Raw genomic sequence first — 25140 nt, 5'->3', positions numbered from 1 at the left:
ATTTCCAAAGTTTTCTGCTCTGCCTATATGTAGACTTTAGAGGATTTCATTATTTGTGTCTGAAATCTTTTATTTAAGCAGAAGACAATTTCATATTTCAAAAAGAAGTTAAAAATCATGCAACACAGCCAGTATTTCCTGCACTGATTCAATACATACTAGGTATCAAAATGTCCCATTTCTTTAAAAGCCAGCGTAACAGGGGCGCCTGGGTGGCTCTGTGGGTTAAAGCCTCTGCCTTCGGCTCAGGTCATGATCCCAGGGTGCTGGGATTGAGCCCTGCATCGGGCTCTCTGCTCAGCCAGAAGCCTGCTTCCTCCTCTCTCTCTGCCTGCCTCTCTGCCTGCTTACGATCTCTGTCAAATAAATAAATAAAATCTTTAAAAAAAAAAAAGTTAAAAAAAAAAGCCAGTGTAACAAATGTATGCATGGTGTAAATTTTAAATAAAATTTCAAAGATACAAGCTTTTATTCTATATAGGAGCACTTTGAGTTTGTTACATAAACTTTAATCTCCAGTAATGGTCTTAACTAGCTGAGATGCTGGGGCACCTGGGTGACTTAGCTGGTTAAACATCAGACTTGATTTCAGCTTAGGTCATGATCTCAGGGTCATGAGATCAAGCTGGGCTCTCTCTGTCCCTCAGCAACCCCCAGCTTGTGCTCTATCTCTAAATAAATAAACAGACAGATAGATAGATAGATTAAAATGCTATTAAAAATAAAAAATAAAATGCTATTAAAAATTAGCTAAGATGCTGAAAAATTTTACTGAATAAATTATTTTATTTAAGAATTTTCTTTAAAATGAATAAAAAATTATCATGTCACAAACAAGACGGCAGACAGAGAGAGGAACCAAGTTTTCCTAGAAGAGATTCTAAAGCTGCACGGAGGTAATCGGAAGTAGCAATGGAGGAAGAGGGAACGGGCCCGGGGTGACTCAGAGGTCTGCTTCCCTCTTTGCTGGGGAAGGAGCATCTGAGACCCCACAGTCACACCATCATACCAGGTCAATGCTCCTTTCTGGAAAACAACATGGAGAATTAATATTCTGGGCCCCCCTCTAATTAACAGGGAAGAACCACTTGGGAAGTAGAAGTGTGAAGAACTTCAGAAGAAAATCGCTGTATTACTTCAAGAGGTTAAAGAATAAGCAATGCTGGGCATAGGTGCCCATGTAGCCTAGACTTTAAAGAGAGCATATTACAAAGAGTTCAGATCAGAAGCTCTTCTGAAAATGGGATTCTTAAACAAACAAACAAACAAACAAACAAACAGTAATTTTCACTATGTAATTTCTAACAATCCTGGCAAAGAAGAGGATAGGTTACAAATTAGGGCCACTACAGAAGTGTTCTGTGATGGGCTCAAGCTCACAAGTGTCCAAAACTACAGGGTAAATCATATGACTAAGGAGGAAACGGAATGCTACTGCCAGGAAGGCCGGCAGATGAGACTCCTCGAACTCTTACAGGCGACACGAAGAACTTTTGCTACAAAGTGCAAACAATGAAGGGATCCACTGTTTCACAAGAATGATATAATATGGAGATCAAAGCATGCCTGCCTTTTCCAAGGGAGGCAAACACTCCGATCGACATAAAAAGGGAAGAGTAGTTCAGGAATGTCTGTGTAAGTGCCGTAAAATAAACTGAAACCTCCAGGCCCACACATGTCACACAGTTAAATTCTAAGGAACTTTAATATACTCTTCAAGGTAGAGTCCGTTATTTTAGAAACAACATGGAAAATGAAGACGCTAAATCATGAAAAGTTAATTAAATATTCCAGTCTTCAAAAAAAGGCAAGGAAATTTTTAGAAACAATGGGTCAATAAAGCTACTTCCAATTATTGGCAAATTCTAAGATGGATTACAACAAAGAAAGCCTGTGAACAAAAAAAAGGGGGGGAAGGAGGAGGAAAGAGAGGAGGTAGTGAGAAGGAGGGAGATATAAATCAAGCCAAGTTAAGGTCATGTAAGCTATTTCAGCATCTGCACAGGTTTGTGGGCAGGAGATCAGGGCACTGTAATTAGCATAGCTCATGAATTTCAAGAGAGCATCTGAGAGTGTCAGAAAACAGCCTCTATGAAGAAAATAATGAAACAGCAGCTGGATGGTATGTCTATTAGGGTTCCTTGGCAGCTGTTTAAAAAACAGTTTCTGTAGTTGATTAATAGATGAATCCCTTGGAGGAGGCCCCCGGCAGGGTGGCACGCTGCCCCTGGTGGGTGAACATATTTATCAATGACTTTGGAGAAACTACAAAGCCTGGATCATGGAAATCTCACAGGACAAATGTCAGCATCATAACCTAATGGGCCAAAATCAGCAAAATTAAATTTAACAGGGATAACAAGGACAAATGAACATAAAGTCCTTCATTTAGATTAAACAAAATCAAGTCCAGAATAGAGAGAAAGACCTGACTTGGCAGTGGCTAATAAAAAGTCTGAGAGCAAGTGATCTGAGAGTTTAACTTAGCCAAAATTGGGATGTGACCTTTTAAAGAAAACTTATATAGTACTAGTCTGTATAAATATTCAAAGAAACGTAACCCCAACACAGTAAAAGCTAGTATCTCCGCTGTACCCCGTAGCGGCCCGACCCCATCAGGAACCCTGTGTTTGACTGGGGCACTCATTTTAAGAGAGCTGAAAATCAACCAGAGAACCAATGCCCAAAAAATGCAGCCAGGGGAGTAAACCCACCCAGAAACTTAGCATGATAGAAGGTTACAAGAGCCCTGAGTACTGAGCAGGCAAAGGGAAAACTGAAAGACCAATGCTCTTTAGTATCAAACAATTTAGGGAAGATACTTACTGTTCTACTTACCCAGGCTAAGACTACTCAGACTACCAGGGGGAATTCAGAGGGAGACCAACCCCGAGAACGTAACAATGACTTAGGGATAGTTTTTGCTTTGTTTTGTTTCAAATAAAGAAATTATGAGATACTGTCACCCTTCAGAGGGGGTATCTGTAGAACAGTTCCTGGGAATTCTGCCTGGGCTGGGGGACTGGGGCCAAGAACTTTCAAGATTTTTTTACTTCAGGACACCCACATTAAAGCCCTTCACTTAGCCAGGAAGTGCTCATGTCACAGAGTGCTGTCTCCAAAGGGAGGAAAACAATAGCAAAATTTAGCTTGCTCATTCAAACTATTATAATTCCTCATTAAATAAACAAAAACCAACTTATTTTAGAGGGGTCTAGGTAGAAAGTAGGCATCATTGGAGACCTGCACTCTAAAATACAAGTTTTCTTATAGTTTTTTTTTTTCTGTTTTGTTTTTTAAATGGGCTTCCAAGGCTTCCTGGCTGGCACAGTCAACTAAGCATCCAATTCTTTAGTAGGGCTCAGGTCATGATCTTAATAGGGTCCTGAGATCCTAACCTCGAGTAGGACTCTGCGCTCCGTGCGGAGTCAGCTTCTCTCTTTCTCCTTCCTTCTCTTCCCCTGCACACACTCAGTTTCTCAAATGAATAAATAAATCTTAAAATAAAATAAAATGGGCTTCATTGTTAAAAAACAAGAACTAATAGGATAAAGAAAGGTAAAGAGGTTTCCTTAGGGCCAAACTTCAGGGCCTTGTATTGTAAATCCCTGGAAGGAGCAAAATGCAACGCGCCATCTCCAAACTTATTCCCCTAGGACAGGTTCAGAGGACTGGGATCCCACCAGAACACACTTTGGGAAATGCTGTGACAGAAACCAATCCCAGACATTCTCAGAAGTTCCCCGTACAGGAGCACCTGGGTGGCTCAGTCGGTTAATTATCTGCCTTCAGCTTGGGTCATGATCCTGGGGTGATCGAGCCCTGCTTCAGGCTCCCTGCTCAGCAGGAGGTCTGCTTCTCCCTCTCCATCTGCCTGCTGCTCTCCATGCTTGTGCTGTCAAACAAATAAAATCTTAAAAAAAAAAAGTTCACAGTCCAGCCAAGGAGCTCATTGCAGACAGTAGTACCTGGGATCACAGAGGAATGACTACGGAGAACCAATACCAACTCCCTGACGGAGAACCAATACCAACTCCCTGTCGGAGATGTCTATTTCATATTCTAAACTCTTCTGGGTACGGGCACCTGGTGGCTCAAGTGGTTACATGCTTGCCCTTTGGCTCAGGCCCTGATCCTAGGGTTCTGGGATGGAGCCCCTCGTTGGGCTCCCTGCTGGCTGAGGAACCTGCTCCTCCTTCCTCTGCCCCTCCCCCTGCTTGTGCTTGTTCTTGCGAGCACATGTGTGCACACTCTCTCTCTCTCTCTCATGAATAAAATGGAATCTTTAAAAAAGTCTTTTAAAAAATCTTTTAAAAAATTTAAAAGATTAAAAAAAATCTTTTAAAAAAATGGAATCTTTGGGGTATAAGAGGGAGAACAAACATTCCTTATGAGGGGAAAATCCAGCAGCCTTATGTCAAGAAAAGTGCTAACACGTCAGATGAAGCAGAGCTTCTATTCCCATGTAAGACTGGGTGTTCCACAACGAAGGAATCATTTCAAATGTTTCACAGACAGGTATCTGCCAAGGGGTACATTTATATTTTGTTGTATTTCACAGATGTATATGGCCATTTGTAAAGACTGCTTGTCCATTTTGGCATAAAGGACATGATACAATTTATTTCACCTGTGTTTGGAAGAAGGAAGTATTTGAAAAACAACTTCATGTGCCCCAAACTGGAAATGCACATGACTGAATGCATTTAACCACACAGTTGAATCATATACTGGATAAACGTACACAAGGATAAACACATCGAGTTTAGATTTCTGTTTTTGCCTTTCAGGCTGAACATCTTCTGAGGCTGCTTTTGGTATCTGGGATGGGCACCAATAAATAGCAGTTAAAGAACAAACACCAGCCTGCCTCAGTTCTTAGGTACGGCCACAATTTCTTATTAGCGAAGAGAAACAGGTCTAAAGCCAAGCAGGTATAATAATGAAATTACATGATGAAAAAGATGCCACGGGTGTCTGTCTATTCAGAAAAGTAGGGTTTCTAAAAATCTTAAAACCTCAAATTATACATGTAATATCCTATTCTATCAGCAAAAGCAAACATCAAGCTATTTGGTTTTTTGCTAAGGAGAGCCTAATTACATTCCACTTAGTTCGGTGTAGCTAAACGGCAATGGATTCAGGTACCAGTTTTCTTGATCTATGGATTTAACATATCCTTAGTTGATCCAGATGTAAGACATGTAAAAGAAAATATTCCAGCCTTAAAACAGTCACAAAGTAGGGGTGCCTAGGTGACTCAGTGGGTTAAGCCTCCACCTTCAGCTCACGTCATGATCTTGGGGTCCTGGGATCGAGCCCCACACATTGGGCTCTCTGCTCAGCAGGGAGCCTGATCCCCTCCTACCACCAACAAAAAAGAAAACCAGTCACAAAGTAACCCTGTTTTGTTTTCTTTTTTTTTTAAGAATTTATTTATTTTTGAGAGAGAGCATGTGTGTGAGCATGAGCAGAGAGAGGGGCAGAGAGGGAGAAGCAGACTCCCCACTGTGCAAGGAGCCCAATGCAGGACTTGAACCCAGGACACTCCGATCATGACCTGAGCCAAAGGAGGACACTCAACTGACTAAGCCACCCACACACCCAGTAGCCCTATTTTCTTAGTGCAAATCTGCAATAATGTAGTTACACACTACATACGTGTAGAAAAAACTCAATAAATAGAAAGACATGCCATATTCTGAGGTGGAATTTCAAGGCTTTTCAATTAAAATCTGTAAAGGATGTCTTTTATTCTTGTTAAAAGTATCATACTTTCCATCTGGATAAAATATCATAGAAGGGATTTGAGAAATGCTATTAAAGGGGTCTTAGCTACTCCAGAAAGGTAGTACACTTAATTTTTAAGAAGTAGATGAACAGAACACAACTTCTAAAAACAAAGTCAAATCCACATAAAAATGGGCAGTGTTAGTCACTGGGAAATGATACATTTTTTTTTAAATACATGAAAATAGTGAAGTCACTGGAAGAAGAAAATCTACTAAGTATTTAATTTGGAGATGGGAAAATACTTCTCAAGTATAAAAGTAGAAGAAACTTGGAACGAAAAATCCATACACTTGACTAAGAATTAGTCTAAACTCGTAAAAGTCACTAAGCACCATAAATTAACAAAAATAAACACACAAAAAAAGTATTTTCATATGAGAAATGGTTAATATTCTTAACATACCAAAGGCTCTTACACATCCATAGGAGTCAACCTAAATGGTCAAGATACTTACAAGAAAAAGAGCCAAAAACACTTGTGGAAAAAAAAAAAAAAAGCAATCTCATCAGTAACCAAAGAAAGGAACATTAACAAAACCCCTTTCCAAAACTTCTTAAAAATAATCAGTGTCCTGGAACTTCTGAGAGACATGTTAAGTTGGTACAAACTTTAAAAATTCATTTTTAGAAACATATACATCCTTTAATTCAACACCTTACCTCAAAAAAATCTGTCTTAAGGAAATAAAGATGATTATTCAAAATTTTTAAGATAGTACGTTTTTGCTAAGTATGAAAATTTGGAAATAGCCTGAGGGTCCAGCAGTAGGAATTTTATTAAATAAATTTTAAAATCATGACGCATGTTAAGAGTTATATGAGTACCTCATATGAGTACCTCATATAACTCTTAAGCATGCGTCATGATTTTAAAATGAACATGAACAATTTTGCTATCAAAACTATTTAGTGTTATGGGAAAATATTCACCACATAAATAAATTAAAAATACTATAACCACTAGCATTCCAAATATTTAAGATGAAGAAAATATGTATATTAAGAAAACTAGAGATGGAGGGGCGCCTAGGTGGCTCAGTGGGTTAAGCCGCTGCCTTCGGCTCGGGTCATGGTCTCGGGGTCCTGGGATTGAGCCCCACATCGGGCTCTCTGCCCCGCAGGGAGCCTGCTACCCTCTCTCTCTCTCTGCCTGCTGCTCTGCCTAGTTGTGATCTCTCTCTCTCTGTGTAAAATAAATAAATAAAATATTAAAAAAAAAGAAAGAAAACTAGAGATGGAAACTAAATTATCAGTGGTTATCACTGAATAGATGAATTTATAACTTGTTTTTCTTTGTGCTTTTCTGTATTTTCCAAATTTTACAACATATACACTTTTAAGAAGAAAGTTATAAATTCGTATTTACTAAACATTATGAAAAACATATCACACTTCTTTCATAGTGAACTCCAATTCTAGGAACTTACCCTAAGGACATAATCGAAAGTACAAAAGCACTTATGGAAAAGGGTGTTATCAAAATGTTATTTGTAATACAAAAAAATGTGGCAATAATAGGGAAACTTTAGATAAAGGGGGGGACATATGATCAACTGTTGGTAGGTCATGAAAAATGCTACTAGAAGAATATTAACGTTAGAGAAAACAATTCAAGGTTGTTAAAAACAGAAAAGAGTGGAACAAACTTGAGGTATGTGGATCTTATGTTTGACAAACATACAGAAATCGGAAGCTAAGCAGGGTCGGGCCTGGTTAGTACTTGGATGGGAGACAAACATACAGAAAGAAGGAAGCAGATAAAAAAGGTTAATCGTGTTTATCTGGAATTTGATTACTTTGCTCTATTTTTTTTTCATTGAAAATGTATTGCTTTTGTAATTAATTATAGTTCCAAAAATAATATGAATTTTTAAGTTTACATACTTGGTTGCTCCATCATCGTAAGTTCCCATTAAGACTATTGTTCCGTCTTGTATGGACTTCAGAAACTCAATAAATGGGGCCACATCTGAAGAAAAAAAGAAAGGATCGATGGCTTTGAGTTTTTGGTTTTTTTTTTTTTTTTTTTTTAAGTGACTAGCCATCATGATAACCTCTTAAAAGTTAATATTAACTAAAATATAAAGCATTTGCAAATCAATAATTTCAAATGGAGAGTAACCAGAAGGGAGATAAATCTTAGGAACAGGTTAAAAACTGAACTTTGTCCTTTAATAGGATCGATCCCACCACCAATTTAGAATTTCCCAACCCTGACTGATCCTATGTGTCTTTTGTACTGATATTCCAGAGGTTAAATGAAAAAACCACAGCAAAGTTGTATTAAAGCATGACTTAAAATTTGAAAAAAGAAACTTGACGGGGGATGAGGGAGGAGGGTAGAAGAAAAGCTCATGGATTCTCAGAGCGTATGTAAAATTGTTTGTACGGGTACTTATCTAAGTGGAGGATACAGAGCTTCTATCTAATTCATAAAAGGTTCTGCAATTTCTTAAAAAATTATATAAATATATACACACACACAAACACATGCATACATACGTGCACTTTGATTTAAGGGATCCTCTGGGCATATCTAATTACTGTAAACTTGGGGAAGGAATGAAAGTTATATCTAATTATGGCAAATATTATGTTCATTACCTGCTTTGTCTAGTGCACCAAGATACACAAAAACATAAAAATAAACCACTTGGGTGACAACACACTGGTGATACCAGGGGGAGATCACGTAGTACCGACTGTTTTATGTCTTGAACTCTCCAATGTCAGGTCTCCATGTCATCCCCAAATCTAACACTGCTTCAGAACTGGGTCACGTCAAGCTTCAAATTTACTCAGTTTCTTTCCACAGCAAAAATTCCAAAGATGTTCTCTAACTGAATTCTATTTTGTAATAACAGCATTTTCAATTCTGAGAAAATTTAACAAAGCAGCTAACAAATCACTTCCTTTTAAATGCAAAGATGGAAGTCAACTGTGGCTATCTCTTCACTTGAAGAGACTTTTTGGCATAATTAATCTATCCGTGATGAAGCAACAGAGCTTCTGGCCATTTCAAAAGAGGTTTTGCAAGACTGTCTCCAGGTTTCCAGTGTTTCCTAATAAATGTTGGCAGGGCCAATTATGCCATTAGAATCTAAAATTGATGGCAGCATCTAAAGTTTGTAACAGCTTTTGACAGCTATGAAAAGGCTTCCTAATCTCATTTAAAAAACAGAGAAAACACTGCATCTATTACAAGCTGAAGAAGTATTAGAAAAGCTGAATGGTCTGAAAACTTAACATAAATTTCAAGAAGACTACCAGTTACTGGCTCCTAAGGAATGCATAAAAGAGCTAGAAACAGGGAGGTACAGAGCTCAGCTTCATGCTGAGAAATATCCTGAACCAACAACTTAGAAAAGAATCAAAAGATCAAATCAGTTTTGGCCTTACATCAGTTTTGAGGAAGAAATTTCTTCTGGGCAAACTCCTGTTCAAGATGCTAGGTCCTTGCTTCTGCATGTGGGTAACTGACTTACACCTGCTCCTGCAGGAACTTCCACATTAGGAAGATACCTGTGAACCACTCTAAGTGCAATGAACTAAAAAGAAAATGCCTTCTCTCAAATATTCATCTACTTTAATAATAACCCTAATTATAATTTACTTTTGAGGCTAACAAATCATATGCAAAACAAAAACCAAAAAAACCCAGGGCTCCTGGGTGGCTCAGTGGTTTAAACCTCTGTCTTCGGCTCAGGTCATGATCTCAGGGTCCTGGGATTGAGCCCCTCATTGGGCTCTCTGTTCCGGGGAGCCTGCTTCTCCCTCTCTCTCTGCCTGCTGCTCTGCCTACTTGTGATCTCTCTTTCTGTATCAAATAAATAAATAATATCTTAAAAAAAAAAAAAAACCCGAATTCAGTTAAAAATGCTTAAATGGCTTGTGCCCTTCTCCAAATTACTTATTCTTTTTAAAAAATTTTAGTCAGAAACTTAAAGGATCCAAGGCTTTCAATTAGTTGTCCTGCAGAAAATAGGACTCAGATTTTTACAATCTCAATTTTGTTAGTAGCTCTTAATCACACACCCAATTTCTATAAAAAAGCAAAGTATATGCAATATGACCTATACTTAAAAACAGCTGGATATTTAGTGAAAAGTAAGAGAAAATGAACTAACACAAACACACCATCAATCTCTCATTAATGGGCTATATTAAATTGAGGAGGCTTAAGAAGTCAGTCAGTGCGAGCAACAGAACAGTTATATGTTATCACACTTACCTCCTCCCCACATGTCAAAATATTTGGTGTCTAATACTTCTCCCGTTTTCCCTGAAAGAGATGGAACTCATGTCAGATTATGCAACTGAAATATACACTGTATACCACAAGTGATCTTATCCAGTGATGGGTGTGGATTCCTTAGCAGAGAAAGAATTATTTTGAGAAAGACTTAAAATCTGAACTGTATGCACCTGAAATATATCTCTAAGACTAACTTCTGGATAAACTGAAATTCTGGACTTTCTCATGAATCTATATAAGCCAAGGAGCAGCAAACTCAAGTTCACAGCTGAGTGTAGACCACTTAAATTCAGTTAGATAGGTTTCGTCCTTACGTGTTACCGTCGCCCCTTATTTAGGAACTGCCAAAAAATGTGTAAACCTTTTAAAACAAGATGAATTGATGACATTTTCTACCATTAAAGCCAACATTTAAAATTTTTTCAGATTTCCCTTTTAAACTGTATTTTTTTGCTATCAATTAGACAAATATACGCAGAACCTTCTATATAAGAAACTGAAAGCAAAAATGCAGAAACTTATCTTTTGTTGTGAAAGAAATAAAAAATATTTTCCTATACTGAGAACTGGGTAAGGTGGCTGTGGTTGCTAATTGCCCTACACAGCCTTACAGGATTATTGTACCAGAAGAAAAAGACAAGCATGCAGCCAGGCCTTATTTCATGGGTTCATATTTTCAGATTTGATTTTATAAGAACATTTAAGATCTTCAGGATTCAAAGAACTTATTTCCACTAATGAACATAAGTGACAAATGTGGACAATACTGAAAAGTTACAATTAATTCTTATTCTTCACCCCTCTCCCCACGCTGTCCATTAGTCCAGCCCCCTTGTCATTTACACAACCTTGTGCCACTCTGTCTTCATGGTGTTAGAATCCAACATCTTCAGAATTCGTCAATTTAATGTTAGATGGGTTTTAGCCTGACAGTCCCCTGGGAAACTCTCCACACACCGCACAGTGAGTGGGATGCTTCCACAAAAGCACACTCTCACACTCAAACACCAGGTCTCCATGTATAGTCCATGTTTTTTTTAGGAGGAAGGTGGGAAAAAGGCATTAGTCTCAAGTGTAGCACTTTCTGACCTGATCCCTTGATAATAGAGGGCATTTTACTTTGGGCCACACGAATATCCACTGATAACATCTGTAAGGTAAAATTATTCTTACCATTTACCAGGGCAACATTGATCCCTCTTCCAACATTATTCTTAACACCACTCATTAAACTGAAGGAGAAAAGTCAAGACAAAATTTAGAATTAGATACTTTACATAAACATGTATCAGAGAAATAAAGCCATGCCCGGGGGAAAAAAAAAAAAAAGCTGGGGATATTATATATACACATAATTGTTTAAGAAATACAATGGAGATTAAAAGATCTCTACTACATCAGAGAAGACAGTCTAATATTAAACAATTTTAAAGCAACGTTCTTAAGTAAGATTTCACACATCAATATATTAAAAAGTGTCAGGGCCCAAGTACTAGACCATTTTTTGCCACTTGGTGTCAGGTTATGAAATAGGATCTTAGAAAATCCTTAAAACAATGGTGCACATATTTTGCGCCATTCTCAAAGGGTGATCAAACAATTGATAATCTCTTATCTATTTTTTGCAATATCCATGTGACATGAAACAGAAGTGAGATGTTTTTATAATCTGAAAGCAAGGAGAGTTTCACCTACTTCACCTAATTGTGAACATTCTTAGTGATTATCAATGTAAATTTTCTCTGTACCCAGAAGAATCTTCTATTCATTTAATTACTGCATCTAACCACAGTCACTTGTATTGTTACATCTGAGGTGATTAACACCCAGTCGCAGCTTACAGACCACCATGATTCTATGAAATAGAAGAGTTGAGTGGAACACTTGCTTGTATCGGTTCAGTGTGCTGAATTAGGATTAGTAAACTAAAATTGTAGGTGTCTGCAATTCTAAAAATTCTAGGTAATGGTAATACTACCAGTTAATTCAATGATTAACTACTGGTTTGAGATTGATGGAGATGGGGAAGGATGCATATATGGGAATACACACACAGACACACCCATGTCCATATAGGGAACATCCATACCTACACACATACAGGTAGGTGCCTAAGTTTATTATAAACTTTACTGATATAAAGAATTCTGTAACACACAATTTCACAAATAATAAAAGCTATAATATTTCATTATACAGCCACAGAGCCAACTGTTGATTTTCAAAGAACTTAGATCGGCAGCAAACGTATGGTTTCAAGTGATAGTGAATGCTGTTCTAACAAACACCGGATGACATTTCATTTAAAGAGTAAGACACCACTTCATATACCCGTTGGCCATTTGCATTCCTCTTTTGAGAAATGTCTATTCAGGCCTTTTACTCATTTTTTAATCAGGTTATTTGTTTTTTTGCTAGTGAGTGGCAGGAGTTCCTCACATATTTTGGATGTTAATCTATCAGATATATGGTTTAAATATTTTTTTCCCATTCAGTGGGTTGACTTTCCATTCTCTTGATTGTTTCCTTTTCTGTGCAAAAGCTTTCTAGTTTGATGTAATCTCCATTTGTCTACTTCTGCTTTTGTTGCCTAGGTTTTTGGTGTCTTACCCCAAAAATTCATTGCCCAGACCAATGTCATAAAGCTTTTTTTCCTAGATTAGTTTTACGGGTTTCAGGTCAAGAAAGTTACTTTAAAGATAATGATACAGTAGATAAGATGTGAAAGAGTAGAAAAAGAAAAATCATGTAACCATTAATCAGAAGAACAGAGGATTACTACTCAATAATAAAGAATCCAATTTAAAAAAAATAAGCAAGGTTTGAATAGACATTTCCCCCCGAAGAGGATACACAAATGCCCAACAAGCAAATAAACAGATGTTAAATATCATTAATCATCAGTGAACTCCAAAATGAAATCACAACAAGATACCACGCAACACCCAGCAGGATAGGATGGCTGTAATCAGTAAGTCAGATAAGAAGCAGAGTTACGTGGAAAATCAGGAACCCTCTTACACTGCTGCTGGAAGGTAAATTGGGGCAGCCACTTCAGAAAATAATCTGGCAGCTCCTCAGACAGCTAAACATAGAATTACTATATGAACCCAAATCCAGTCCTAAGTACGTATACAAGAAAAATGAAAACATGTCCATACAAAACTTTCATACATATGTTTATAGAAACATTATTCATAATAGCCAAAAAGTGGAAACAAACCAAATGTCCATCAACTGACGAACGAATCCACAAAATGTGATATATCTATACATGATGGAGGGTTATTCCGTCATAAAAAGGAATGAAGTACTGATACATGCTACATGGATGAACCTTGAAAACACTGTGCTAAGTGAAGAGGCTGATGACAAAAGAACCTCTACATATTATAAAATACCTTCTATATAGTATGTCCAAAACAGTTAAGTAACTCTACAGACAGAAAGTAAAATATGGCTACTCTGGGCTGGTTGGGGGGCGGGGGAGAAGGGAGTGGAACGAGATGGGGATGGGGTAGAAGGGCAAGACAACTAAAGGACATAATTTTTTTTTTTAAGGTATAAAAATGTTCTAAAACTGACTGCAGAGTTGGTTGCACATATCTGTGGATATACTAAAAACACGACTGTATACTTTACATGAGTGAATTGTATGGCATGGGAATTATATCTCAATAAAGCTGCTTAAACAAAAGAAAGCTGCTTAAACACAAGAAAGTGGCTGTATTAACACCAATTAAACAGACCCCAGAGCAAAGAAAGTGACCATACAGAGAGGGAGATTACATAATCATCAAAAGGTCACTTCAGCAAGACCGAGTAAACCTGCATGTGTATATATCAGGTAACTGAGGTACAAACTGGGTGACTCAAAACCAGATAGAATGGACAGGAGAAACAGAAAATTTAGTCACAGCTGGTTACATTAACAGTGCTCTCTCAACAACTGATCAATGAAAAATTACCAAATGTATGGAAGAACTCAACAGTATTAAACAACAGGGTCTAATTGACATTTAAAGAACATTCTACCCAACGAGAAAAGAATACACATTCTTTTCAAGTGTCCATGGAGCATATACTAAAGGTAGACCGTATCATGAGTCACAAAATATATATTTTTAAAGATTTTATTTATTTATTTGACAAGCAAAGATCAGTAGGCAGAGAGGCAGGCAGAGAGAGAGAGGTGGAAGCAGGCTCCCTGCTGAGCAGAGAGCCAGCCCAATGTCAGGGTAAATCCCAGGACCCTAGGATCATGACCTGAGCCAAAGGCAGAGGCTTTAACCCACTGAACAACCCAGACGCCCCCTCAATATTTTTTAAAGAAATTTGAAATCACACCAAGTGTATTCTTAAACCACAATGGAATCAGTAACAGAAAGATAACAGGAAAATTTCCAAACACTTGGAAGCTAAACAACACACTTCTCAATAATCCATGGGTCAAAGAGGAAGTCTGAAGGGAAATCAAAAAATACATCGAAAAGAATGAAAATACAATTTATTAACATTTGTGAGACATAGCTAAAAGAGTACAGAGAGGAATCACTAAGTATTTAACTAAAAGGAATGCCATATACCTAAAGTAAGTAAAGGAAAGAAATTAAAACAGCAAAAATCAATGAAACAAAGCCTGTTCTTTAGAAAGGCCAATAAAATTAACAATCCTTTAGTAAGAGTGACAGAAAAAAAAGAGAAGACACAAATCACCAATATCAAAAGTGAAATGGGATAGCATCATAGACACTGCAGACATCAACTGGATAAAGGAATACTATGAAGGATTTACCCATGTAAATTTGACAACTCAGATTAATTAGACCAATTTCTCAAGAAGTACAAACTAACACAATTCAGCCATTATGAAACAGATCATTTACATAGTCCTGTAACTACTAAAGACATTGAATTCATAGTTTATCAACTCACCTCTCTAGAAAATCTCTAAGCCTAAACAGTTTTATTGGAGACTTCTACCAAAAGTTTTTAAGAAAGAATTAACACTACCTCTACAAAAACTCTTTCAGAAAACAGCATACCTCCAAATTTATTCTATAAAGCCAGTATTACAATATTAGAACCAGAGTAAGACATCACGAGAAAACTACAAGCCAAATGCCTCATTAGTGTATAGGCAAAAATCCTCCTTAACAAAACATTAGTAAATAGAATTCAGCATTATATTAAAAAAATCATAAACCGGGGCGCCTGGGTGGCTCAGTGGGTTAAGCCACTGCCTTCGGCTCAGGTCATGATCTCAGGGTCCTGGGATCGAGCCCCGCATCGGGCTCTCTGCTCAGTGGGGAGCCTGCTTCCTCCTATCTCTCTCTGCCTGCCTCTCTGCCTACTTGTGATCTCTCTCTGTCAAATAAATAAATAAAATCTTAAAAAAAAAAAAAAATCATAAACCATGACCAAGTGAGGTTTAGCCTATGAATACACAGGTATTTTAACATTTGAATAGTTAATATAATCTACTATATTAACAGATTTAAGAAAAATCACATAATCACCTTAATACAGAACATGCATTCTGACAAAATTCAACACCCATTCATGATAAAAAGTCCCAGAAAACTAGTAATAGAAAATTTCCTCAACTTGATAAAGAACACCTACGAAAATCTACACCTGACCTCATACTGGATGGTGAAGGACAATACTTTTTCGCCTAAGATCAGCAACAAGTCAAGAATGTCCATTCTCATCATCACTATTCAACACAGCATTGGAAATCCTCACCAATGCAATAAGGCAAGAGAAGAAAATAAAGGCATACAAATCAGAAAAAAAAAAAACTAAGGTTGTCTTTATTTGCAGATGACATGTTTGTATGGATAATCCCAAGGAATTTACAAAAACAAAAACAAAACTCCTAGCAGTAATAAATTAATTTAGCAAGGTACAAGACTGACACACAAAAATCAATTGTGTGTCTATATGCTAACAATATATGAATTAAAAATACAATGCCACCGGGCACCTGGGTGGCTCAGTGGGTTAAAGCCTCTGCCTTTGGCTCAGGTCATGATCCCAGGGTCCTGGGATTGAGCCCCACATTGGGCTCTCTGCTCAGCAGGGAGCCTGCTTCCTCCTCTCTCTCTCTTTCTCTCTCTCTCTCTCTCTCTGCCTGCCTCTCTGCCTACTTGTGATTTGTCTATCAAATAAATAAATAAAAATTAAAAAAAAAATACAGTGCCACCTACAATTGCTCAAAAAATGGGGGATACTTAGGTATAAATCTAATAAAGCTTGTATAGGACTTGTTAGCTGAAACCCACAAAAATGGTAATGGAAGATAATGAAGAATATATAAAGAGAAATGCCATATTCATCAACTGAATAGTAAAGATGGTCAATTCTCTCCAAATTAATATACAGATTTCACACAATTCCTAAAAAAAAAATCCCAGGAGGATTTTCTGTGCATAGAGGCCAGGTTATCTAAAATGTAAATGGAAAGGCAAAGAAACTAAAGTACCTAATTGGGGGGGGGGGGGATTATTCTACCCGATATAAAGATTTACTCCATAACTAGTATAATCAAGAGCACATGGTATTAGTGGACAGATAAATATATAAATCAATGGAATGAATAGAGAACCCAAGGCCAAGTGGAACCAAAAAATGCATCAGTTGAAATTTAGCCAACTTGTTTTCTAACAAAGGAGCAAAACCAATTCAATGGAGGGAGGACAGTCATTCCAACAAATAGTGCTTAAGCAGCTAGATATTCATAGGCCAAAACTGAACCTCAACCTACATCTCATTCTTTTTTCAAAAATTAATGTAGAATGGATCATAGATTTAAATGTAAAACATAAAACTGTAAAAATTTTAGAAAATCATGCAGAAGAACATCTTTGAAACCTATGACTCCATGAATGATTTTTAGACCTGACACCAATCCATGAACAAACAACAAAGCACATCCATGAAAATAAATAAATAAATAAATTGGAACTAATCAAAACTGCAAACTTTGGCATTACAAAAGATCCCAGTGAAAATGATGTCTAGACAAGCTACAGGTTGGGAGGAAACAGCCACAAACCATGTATCTGACAACAGGATTCATATCTAGAATGTATCTCAAGAATTCTCAAATTGTGGTAATAAAAAAAAAATAGATAAAAATGAACAGAAAAAAGCCAATCTCATACAATCACATATTTTATGATACTATTTCTAGAACATTTCAAAGCATCAAAATGATAGAAATGATCAACAACTGAGTAGTTGCCAGGGGTCAGTGATTCTGGGGGGTGATGATATCAGGGTAGTATAAAAGAGATCTTTGTGGCAATAGGCAAATTCTGCATCTTAATTGCTGTATTGGCTACATATATCTACACATACGGTAAAATGACACACACCATACCAATGCCATTTTCCTGGCTTTGATACTGTACTCTAATTAAGATACAATCACGGGGATACTGGTATAGAATACACAGAACTACTCCATACGATCTTTGCAATTGTCTGTGATTTCTATAATTATTTCAAAATACAGAGTTAAAAAAAAAAACTCTACTTGAAGGTCCATTTAAAAAGAAGCATAGAAATTTGATTTTGAAAAGCTTAGTAGCACGTAACTAACCATATGAATTGCATATCTGCCTTCAAAATCTCACTTTTCATTCTCTAAAATTTACATGTAATTAAGCATAGACTTTTTCCATGTGTATTCAAGAGTAGTTCTGAAAGGTGATCCAACTAAATGTGGAAAGGAAACCACCTAAATGTGCTGCCCAAAAGAGGGGAGTTTCAAAATGCATTTGCTCTGCTCCTGTGAGAAATATATTCCCGAACTCCATCATTAGTGTTAAGAAGCAACAGCTATGATTAACCTGTTACATTAATAATTATGTACCCTGGTGTCTTAATAGTTAATAACTACAATTTCCCAGTGTCTTCCCCATCATGGAGTATATGCTGCTGAGTCTCTCAAAGCAGAGAAACACACGCAACAGAGGAGTACGGCACAGGCTTCCCACAAGAGGGCAGCAGCCAATCAAGTTTTAAAACCTGGAAGGCAGGGAAATCCTCTAACTAGGAAATGACAAAGGACCGAAGATTTTTAAATATGTAAGTTTATAAATATATAAACCGGTCTTATTAACACAAGTGGAAATGTTTTCTTTTATCTTTCATGAAGGTTTCCCCACCACCGTTCCATACCTCCAGACAAAAATCTAAAGAAAAAACTATATAATCTGTAGACAGATTCCACATCTTTGAACATAGTTTTGTTTCAAAGGCCTAGTTTATGTTTTAACTACCACATCTTAAAATGACTAGTTTAGAGCAGGGTTTAACAAACTACAGCCCTTAGGACAAATCTAGCCAACTGCCTGTTTATTTGGTTTTTTTTGTTTGTTTGTTTTATTATTTATGAGCTTAGAATGGTTTTTGTATTTTTAGGGGTTATACTTTAAATGGTTATATAAGTACTTATACACTCTCCCTGATTTTACCTCTTGATCCTTACAGTCAAAAATATCCTCAAGGTAAAGCAAATGAACAAATCCATCAAAATAGTTTGCTATATATTCCTATACCAAACATTAATATTATAATAAAAGGTGAGGTATTATCATAATATCAACTTCATGTAAACTGAAAATCAAATGAGTATATGCCTAAAATAAAAGCTGTATAATGGGTTCTCTAAAGCAAAATAAAAAGAAGCTACAATTTCTGTATTTGGTGACACTTGATATTTATACCCAGGATTTTCTATTCCAAACTAATGAGAAGTTTGAAATCCATGTTAATCTCCAAAATATATCTGATGCATCTAATCTGTCCTTAAAACCATAACCACCCCTGAATCTTAATATCATCTTTTGTCTATATTGGGCTATCTCAAAATCAGCCTATGATGACATTATGGACGTAATAACTCATGTAGAAAGGCCGTCCTGCCACACTGGAGGAACACGTCAGAGCACGCCAGCCTTCGCAAGTACTGCCACTGTAGCTACGACCTTTCAAAATGCCTACAGACCTTGATAAATGCCCCCCAGGAAGAAAAATCATCCCCACTCAGAAGCACTGATCTGGACTGGTCATCCCCAAAATGAGTGTGCATGTACTCAGGGCATGTGCCGGAAAATATTAAAATTTCTACTTACATATTTTTAGATCTATTTATATATTTAGTGAATGTGCATGAAGAAAACTCTGTTACATTGTGGAGAGGAGCAGAGTCAAAGAGCTTTGGAAGCAACTGGCAAAGGCTTTCCAGTTGTTCTCTCTATTCTGCTTCTCAAATCATTTTATACATCAGTCAGATAATTTTTTCAACATAAATGAAATCATGAAAACCTTCGATGACTCAAACACTCAGAAGAAGATGCCATCTCCCTACCTGCATGGCCCTTAAGTTCCCACTGGCCTGGCCCGGATTCCTCAACCCCATCTCACCCACGCCCTTCGCTCTGCACCACACCCGCAGCTCGGCACAGCTCATCCGCCTCACTCTCCAGGGAGGAGCAGATTCAGGGCAACCCACTAAAAGGAGGGCTTGTGATTTCAGACTCCAACTTCACATACAAGTGACAGTCAACCCTAAGGCAGGAGATTAAAAACTTAAAAACTGACTTGGTAGAGCATCTCAGTACAGAAAAACCATTCCGGGAAGTGGCACACAGCTGTGTGTCGCAACAGGGGGAGGTCAGCACTGGGTTATTTCACACACAGTTAAAACAAAGGGCTCGCAAGGCAGCGCTTTCATTACCAAGCGCAGTGCTGTCAAATGGGACTTCCTGCCAGGGCGGAAATGCTGGGTGTTCGGCGGGGCAGGCACCAGTCACGGGCAGCCACCGAACACCTGAAATGTGGCTAGAGTGACTGAGGAACTAACTTTTTAATTTTAATTCATTTAAATGAATTAACTTTTCCCAGATTACTTAAGAATCAGGATTAAACCATCGCACATGTCTATGGCTACCAGATGGGACAGCACAGATCGAGAGGATTTACACAGAGGAAATCCCTGGTCTTCAGAGGAAGCTGGATAAATGCTGCAGTCTTATGTCACTCTACTATGAAATTTCAGAATTTTAAGGCTCTTTAAATTTGAGGGAGAAAAAATCGTATCATGAAAACTGAAATCACTTTTCTTTAAAATGGCCGCTCCGCTTGCCATTTTCTTTAAAATACGCCCAATATATTTTCTTTTTTTTTTTTTTTTAAAGATTTTATTTATTTGACAGAGAGAGATCACAAGTAGGAAGAGAGGCAGGCAGAGAGAGAGAGAGGGAAGCAGGCTCCCCACTGAGCAGAGAGCCGGATGCGGGACTCGATCCCAGGGCCCTGAGATCATGACCTGAGCAGAAGGCAGCGGCTTAACCCACTGAGCCACCCAGGCGCCCCGCCCAATACATTTTCAAAAGATCCATTAAACTCCGGTTCAAGTTGTTGTAATTTAACACCATACCATATACTTCCAAACTGATAAATACTTACACATTGTCTTCCAGACAGATTTTGGGTCCCACCACATTGGCCGCTCCGCTTGCCATTTTAAAAGCAAAATGCTTCTCAGGGCATGCTTTTGAGATTCCACATTTATATCTGGGAGGTTTTGTAGCTTTAGGGAGAAATTTTTTAAAAAAAGTATTAGTAGACTCTAATCAGTTTGTTTCCTATCTTAAACCACAAAGAGCATTATGTAAAAACAAATACATATCTTAAAATACATGTCTTTCTTTTCCCCTGAGGGTTTCAAAGAACCACAAAACAAACAAAATGAAAAACAGAACTTCCTAGGAAACAAGCTAATAATTGACATAAATGAAACAAGCAATTGATCCTGATGAAGGTAAATGTATTTTTCTCTAATTTTTTTTATTTTTTAAGAGTTTTAAATTTAATTTAGTTAACAAGGTTACATCAGTTCCAGGGGTATAACACAGTGATTCAACAATCCTCTATGTTATTATGCTAAGCTCACAGGTGTAGCTACCATCTGTCACCAGACAACACTAACAAAATAGAACTGATTATATTCTCAACACTATAGCTTTTATGCCTCTGGCTTGTTCATTTTTAAACTCGGAGTGTATTTCTCCTATTCCTTTTCACCCTTTTTTGCCCATCCTCCAACCATCTCCCTTCTAATTATTTTTAAGTTTATTTTTAAAATTCAGGATGGGGAGGGGCACCTGGGTGGCACAATCAGTCAAGCAACAGACTCTCGGTTTCAGTTCAGGTCATGATCTCAGGGTCTTGAGGCTAAGCCCCGCATAGGGCTCTGCGCTCAGCCGGGAGTCTGCTTACGATTCTTTCTCCCTCTCCCTCTACTCCTCCTGCTCGTGCTTGCTCTCTTTCTCTTTCTCCCTCTTATATAAAGTACATCTTTTAACACAAATTCAGTATGGGGGAGGTTTTGAATTGCTGCTTGACATTTCTAGTCCATATACTCACAACGCATGGTTAACTCTAGAATGAGTAAAAAGCCTGACACATCACTGAATACCTGCTCATGTTCTACTTCTAACAAGGAATTCTTCTTTCACACATTTTCTGTACTTATATACCACAGAAACTAAAAACACTAATAAAACAAAACATCCATTATGAATACTGTTCTATACCAAGAATGTTGAGTGGTCCAGTCAAACAGCATCCTTGTAACTTAAAAAGTTTTAACTCAATTTTGCTCAAGCTGAAATCTCTCCATTGTTTGAATACAAGTCCTCATATGCCTAAGATAAAACAGAATAAACCATGTGCAAAATATTTAAATGAAATACTTACAATGTGCAGCTGTGTCCAATGCTGACCTTGCTAGGAAAAAAAGAAAAGGTTTTCTTTGTTAGAAGGAATAAAGCTACTGTCAAGGGTTCACTTTTTAAACATATTTGGAACTAACAGACTCATAAAAATGAAAGTGCCTGAATTTTTGCTCGGTATACAATAAAAAAAAAAACCAGAATATATCCCTCTAGAGAAAAAATGTGAAAGTAACTACAAAACTCATTAAAAACAATTATTCAGAGGAATTACGGATGGTAGTATTTTATTACTGATAGAACATTTTATTCTTTCTTTACATTTTATTTTTATTTCTAGTTATAATTTAAATCCGTATCAGAAAGATACCTTACAAACTTAATTTCTTTTTAAATTTCTTTTTAAAATTTTCCCAGCTTTCTTGAGACATAATCAACATAGAACACTGTGTAAGTTTAGGCATACCATATGCTGACCTGATACATCTATCAACTGCAAAATGATAACCAGTATAGTATTAGCTACCACCTCCTTCCCTTCACACAGTTACCAATTCTTTCTTGTGGAGAGAATATTTAAGATCTACTCTCTAATCAACATTCACATATATGATACAGTAATATCGGCTGTGATCACCATGCTACATTAGAGATCCCAAACTTGTTAATCTTATAACTGGGAGTTTGGACCCTTTGGGCGAAGTCTCCCCCGTACCTCCCTTCCAACCCCTGCTAACCACCATTTTACTGTTTCTCTGAGTTTGTCCTTTTTAGATTTCACATGTAACTGATATCACACACTATTTCAAACTTCCCTTTAAATGACCTTAAATATACACTCAGTAACTAGTATGGTGTTGTGTATACATGCACATAAAATCCTGGAGAATATACATGAACTTATCTCAGTGGTTAGGCTAGGAGATTCGGGGGATGGGGAACACAAGAGGGATGGTGGTAGTGAGTTTAATTTCTCTAGAATAGAAATGTATTAGGCATAATAAACAAAATAAGGTCAACTACTAAGACTTTTATAATTTATCAGTTCAAGGAAGCCAGAACCCTATGATTAAATCTTAACTTCAATGCAGTAGATCTCAACATGGCCATCTATACTTAGAGCTTTTTAAGAGCACTAACATCTGATCCCAGCCTAGGGGATAACAGTTCAAATCATCAATAATACTGTGGGCAGCCACTTCCTGATTTGGCTAATGAGTATGTGGTGTCACAAATATTTGTCAGCTGTTTGACTATAAATAGCCCCTGGGTTTTTAGTTCTGTACTATTTTAGATAATTGAGAACTTCCTCTAAGTCCAGAACTCAAACTGAAGAACAGAAAGTTAAAGCTGAAAAATAATATGTAAATGTTTAAAAAGGGTTGAAAATGACCAAGTAAATGAAGGCTCGTTAACTCTATAAAACACTCAGAATATTATGCACCACTGAAATCATAAAGGCATGGGGTTACCATGGGGTAACATGGAGAAAGTCTAATGCATGAAATAAAGCAAAAAACACAAGCCTTATCTAGAAGTACAAAAAGTATTCATGGATAAGGACAAAGGCCTGAAGAAAAAAAAATTACTTAGTAAATTAGAGTGCTGGGACTACTAGGCTCATTCTTTTAATTTCTTTAATTATGTCATAAAAGTAAGGGAAACATCAATTCTAGAGATCACCTGGTCCAACGCTCTCACTTTTGTAAACAAGAAAATAAAAGCCCAAAGAGAGATTAGCAGCATAAACACTAGATATTCTCAACTTCACTTTGGCCTGAACAAACACATATCATCAGACACAGGTGTTAAGATATTTACCGAAAAACACTGTTCAAATCAGAAATTCTGGTCTGCTTAACTTATGGTAACAAGATACAAGAAAGACAGTGGGATTAGAACAGAGGTAATAAAACAGAGCTCATTCATATATGCTGGGTGCTCTTACAACGTGCAGCTGTGTAAGAGCTGTATTTTTGCCTGTATTACTGATTCAATCATCATCCCTGTTTCAAAGAGAAAGAAACTGGGGACTGAGAGGTTTGCTGATTTGATTTGTTTCAAGTCATAATTAATAACTGGCAGAGATCGTTTTTTTTTTTTTAAGATTTTATTTATTTATTTATTTGACAGACAGAGATCACAAGTAGGCAGAGAGGCAGGCAGAGAGAGAGAGGAAGGGAAGCAGGCTCCCTGCTTGTCAGAGAGCCCCATGTGGGGCTCTATCCCAAGACGCTGGGATCATGACCTGAGCCGAAGGCAGAGGCTTTCACCCACTGAGCCACCCAGGCACCCCCAGAAATAATTTTCAAAGTCCTATTTCACTCTAGCACTCAAACTCATGCTGCATCACAAAATGGGAAATGTCCGAGGTCCTCTGATCACATGCATAAAAACTGCTAGTCCTGCTCAGAGCAGGAAGCCAGAACAGGGAGCTTTCAGAACAACCCTTCTGATGGCAGATGATTCAAGACTCCCAGGGCAAAGGGCAAGGATGCTGCTACAGTATGCAGCAGCTAGAACAAAGGTTAATGACTGTGGGTTTGAAACAAGTAGACCAGTTCAGAACAACTAAGGAAGCAACACTGACGGGACTTGCGAACAGACCAGACAGAGGGATGATGGAAAGAGAGAAATCAATTTACCTCTTGGACACTTGGCTTTAGAAGTCTTCATTTATTCATTCACATGAACCAATGAATAAAAACACCATGTCTGCACTCAGATGCTCATAGCTTAGTGAGGAGACAGGGGTAGGGAAAGAGTCTGTGTTGGCCCTGTCAATTTTAGATACTTGGAGAAGATCCAAGTGGGAAAGTCTCAAACCCAGCTCTAAATGAGATCTGGGATGAAGATACCAACAGGAAAGTTGACAAAGAATAAGGCTACCCAGAGAAGTCACTGGATTTAAAGTCAGGGGGCTGAGGACAGAATTCAGAGACATCAATAATCAACTAACGCCCAGAGAAGAGTGTGGCTGAGCAAAGGGAGGTAGAAGAAAAGTCAGGGATGAGCCTGTAACATGGTCAAACTAGTTTGCTTGTAAAATTTGAGATTAAAAAAAAAGAGAGGGATAAATGCTACTTAATTCAAAAAATGTTACTGGGATAAGATTTAGGGAAAACCAGTTTCTTAATCATCAGGCTTTTTAAATACATAACTTCACCTCCATTTACTTTGTGTAAGAGTAAAGAGAAAAGATGCTAAAGGTTTAAAAAAAAAACAAAAACAAAACAAGAAACAGGGGAACTTGGGTGGCTCAGTCAGTTAGGCACCCAAATCTTGATTTCAGCTCAGGGCATCCACAATCTCCTGAGATCGAGCCCTGCTGGGCTCCACACT

General features: G+C 37.5%; 1 protein-coding gene across 3 annotated transcripts in view; it reads right to left on the bottom strand.

Moving 5' to 3' along the window:
* FAM3C (FAM3 metabolism regulating signaling molecule C) overlaps positions 1-25140 on the bottom strand; it is a 184115-nt gene that overhangs the window by 6605 nt on the left and 152370 nt on the right. For all 3 annotated transcript variants that reach the window (XM_059396507.1, XM_059396506.1, XM_059396508.1), the window contains exons 4-8: positions 21824-21853; positions 20531-20654; positions 11222-11280; positions 10025-10075; positions 7678-7762 (exon numbers count right to left, since the gene is read on the bottom strand). In XM_059396507.1, coding sequence (XP_059252490.1) covers positions 7678-7762; positions 10025-10075; positions 11222-11280; positions 20531-20654; positions 21824-21853 — 349 coding nt within the window. The remainder of the gene's footprint in view (positions 1-7677; positions 7763-10024; positions 10076-11221; positions 11281-20530; positions 20655-21823; positions 21854-25140) is intronic.

Source organism: Mustela nigripes, chromosome 4 (assembly GCF_022355385.1).
Source record: "Mustela nigripes isolate SB6536 chromosome 4, MUSNIG.SB6536, whole genome shotgun sequence".
In the NCBI taxonomy this organism is placed as follows: Eukaryota; Metazoa; Chordata; class Mammalia; order Carnivora; family Mustelidae; genus Mustela; species Mustela nigripes.
The sequence above is the reverse complement of the archived record's forward strand: the minus strand, read 5'-3'. Positions and strand labels throughout refer to the sequence as shown.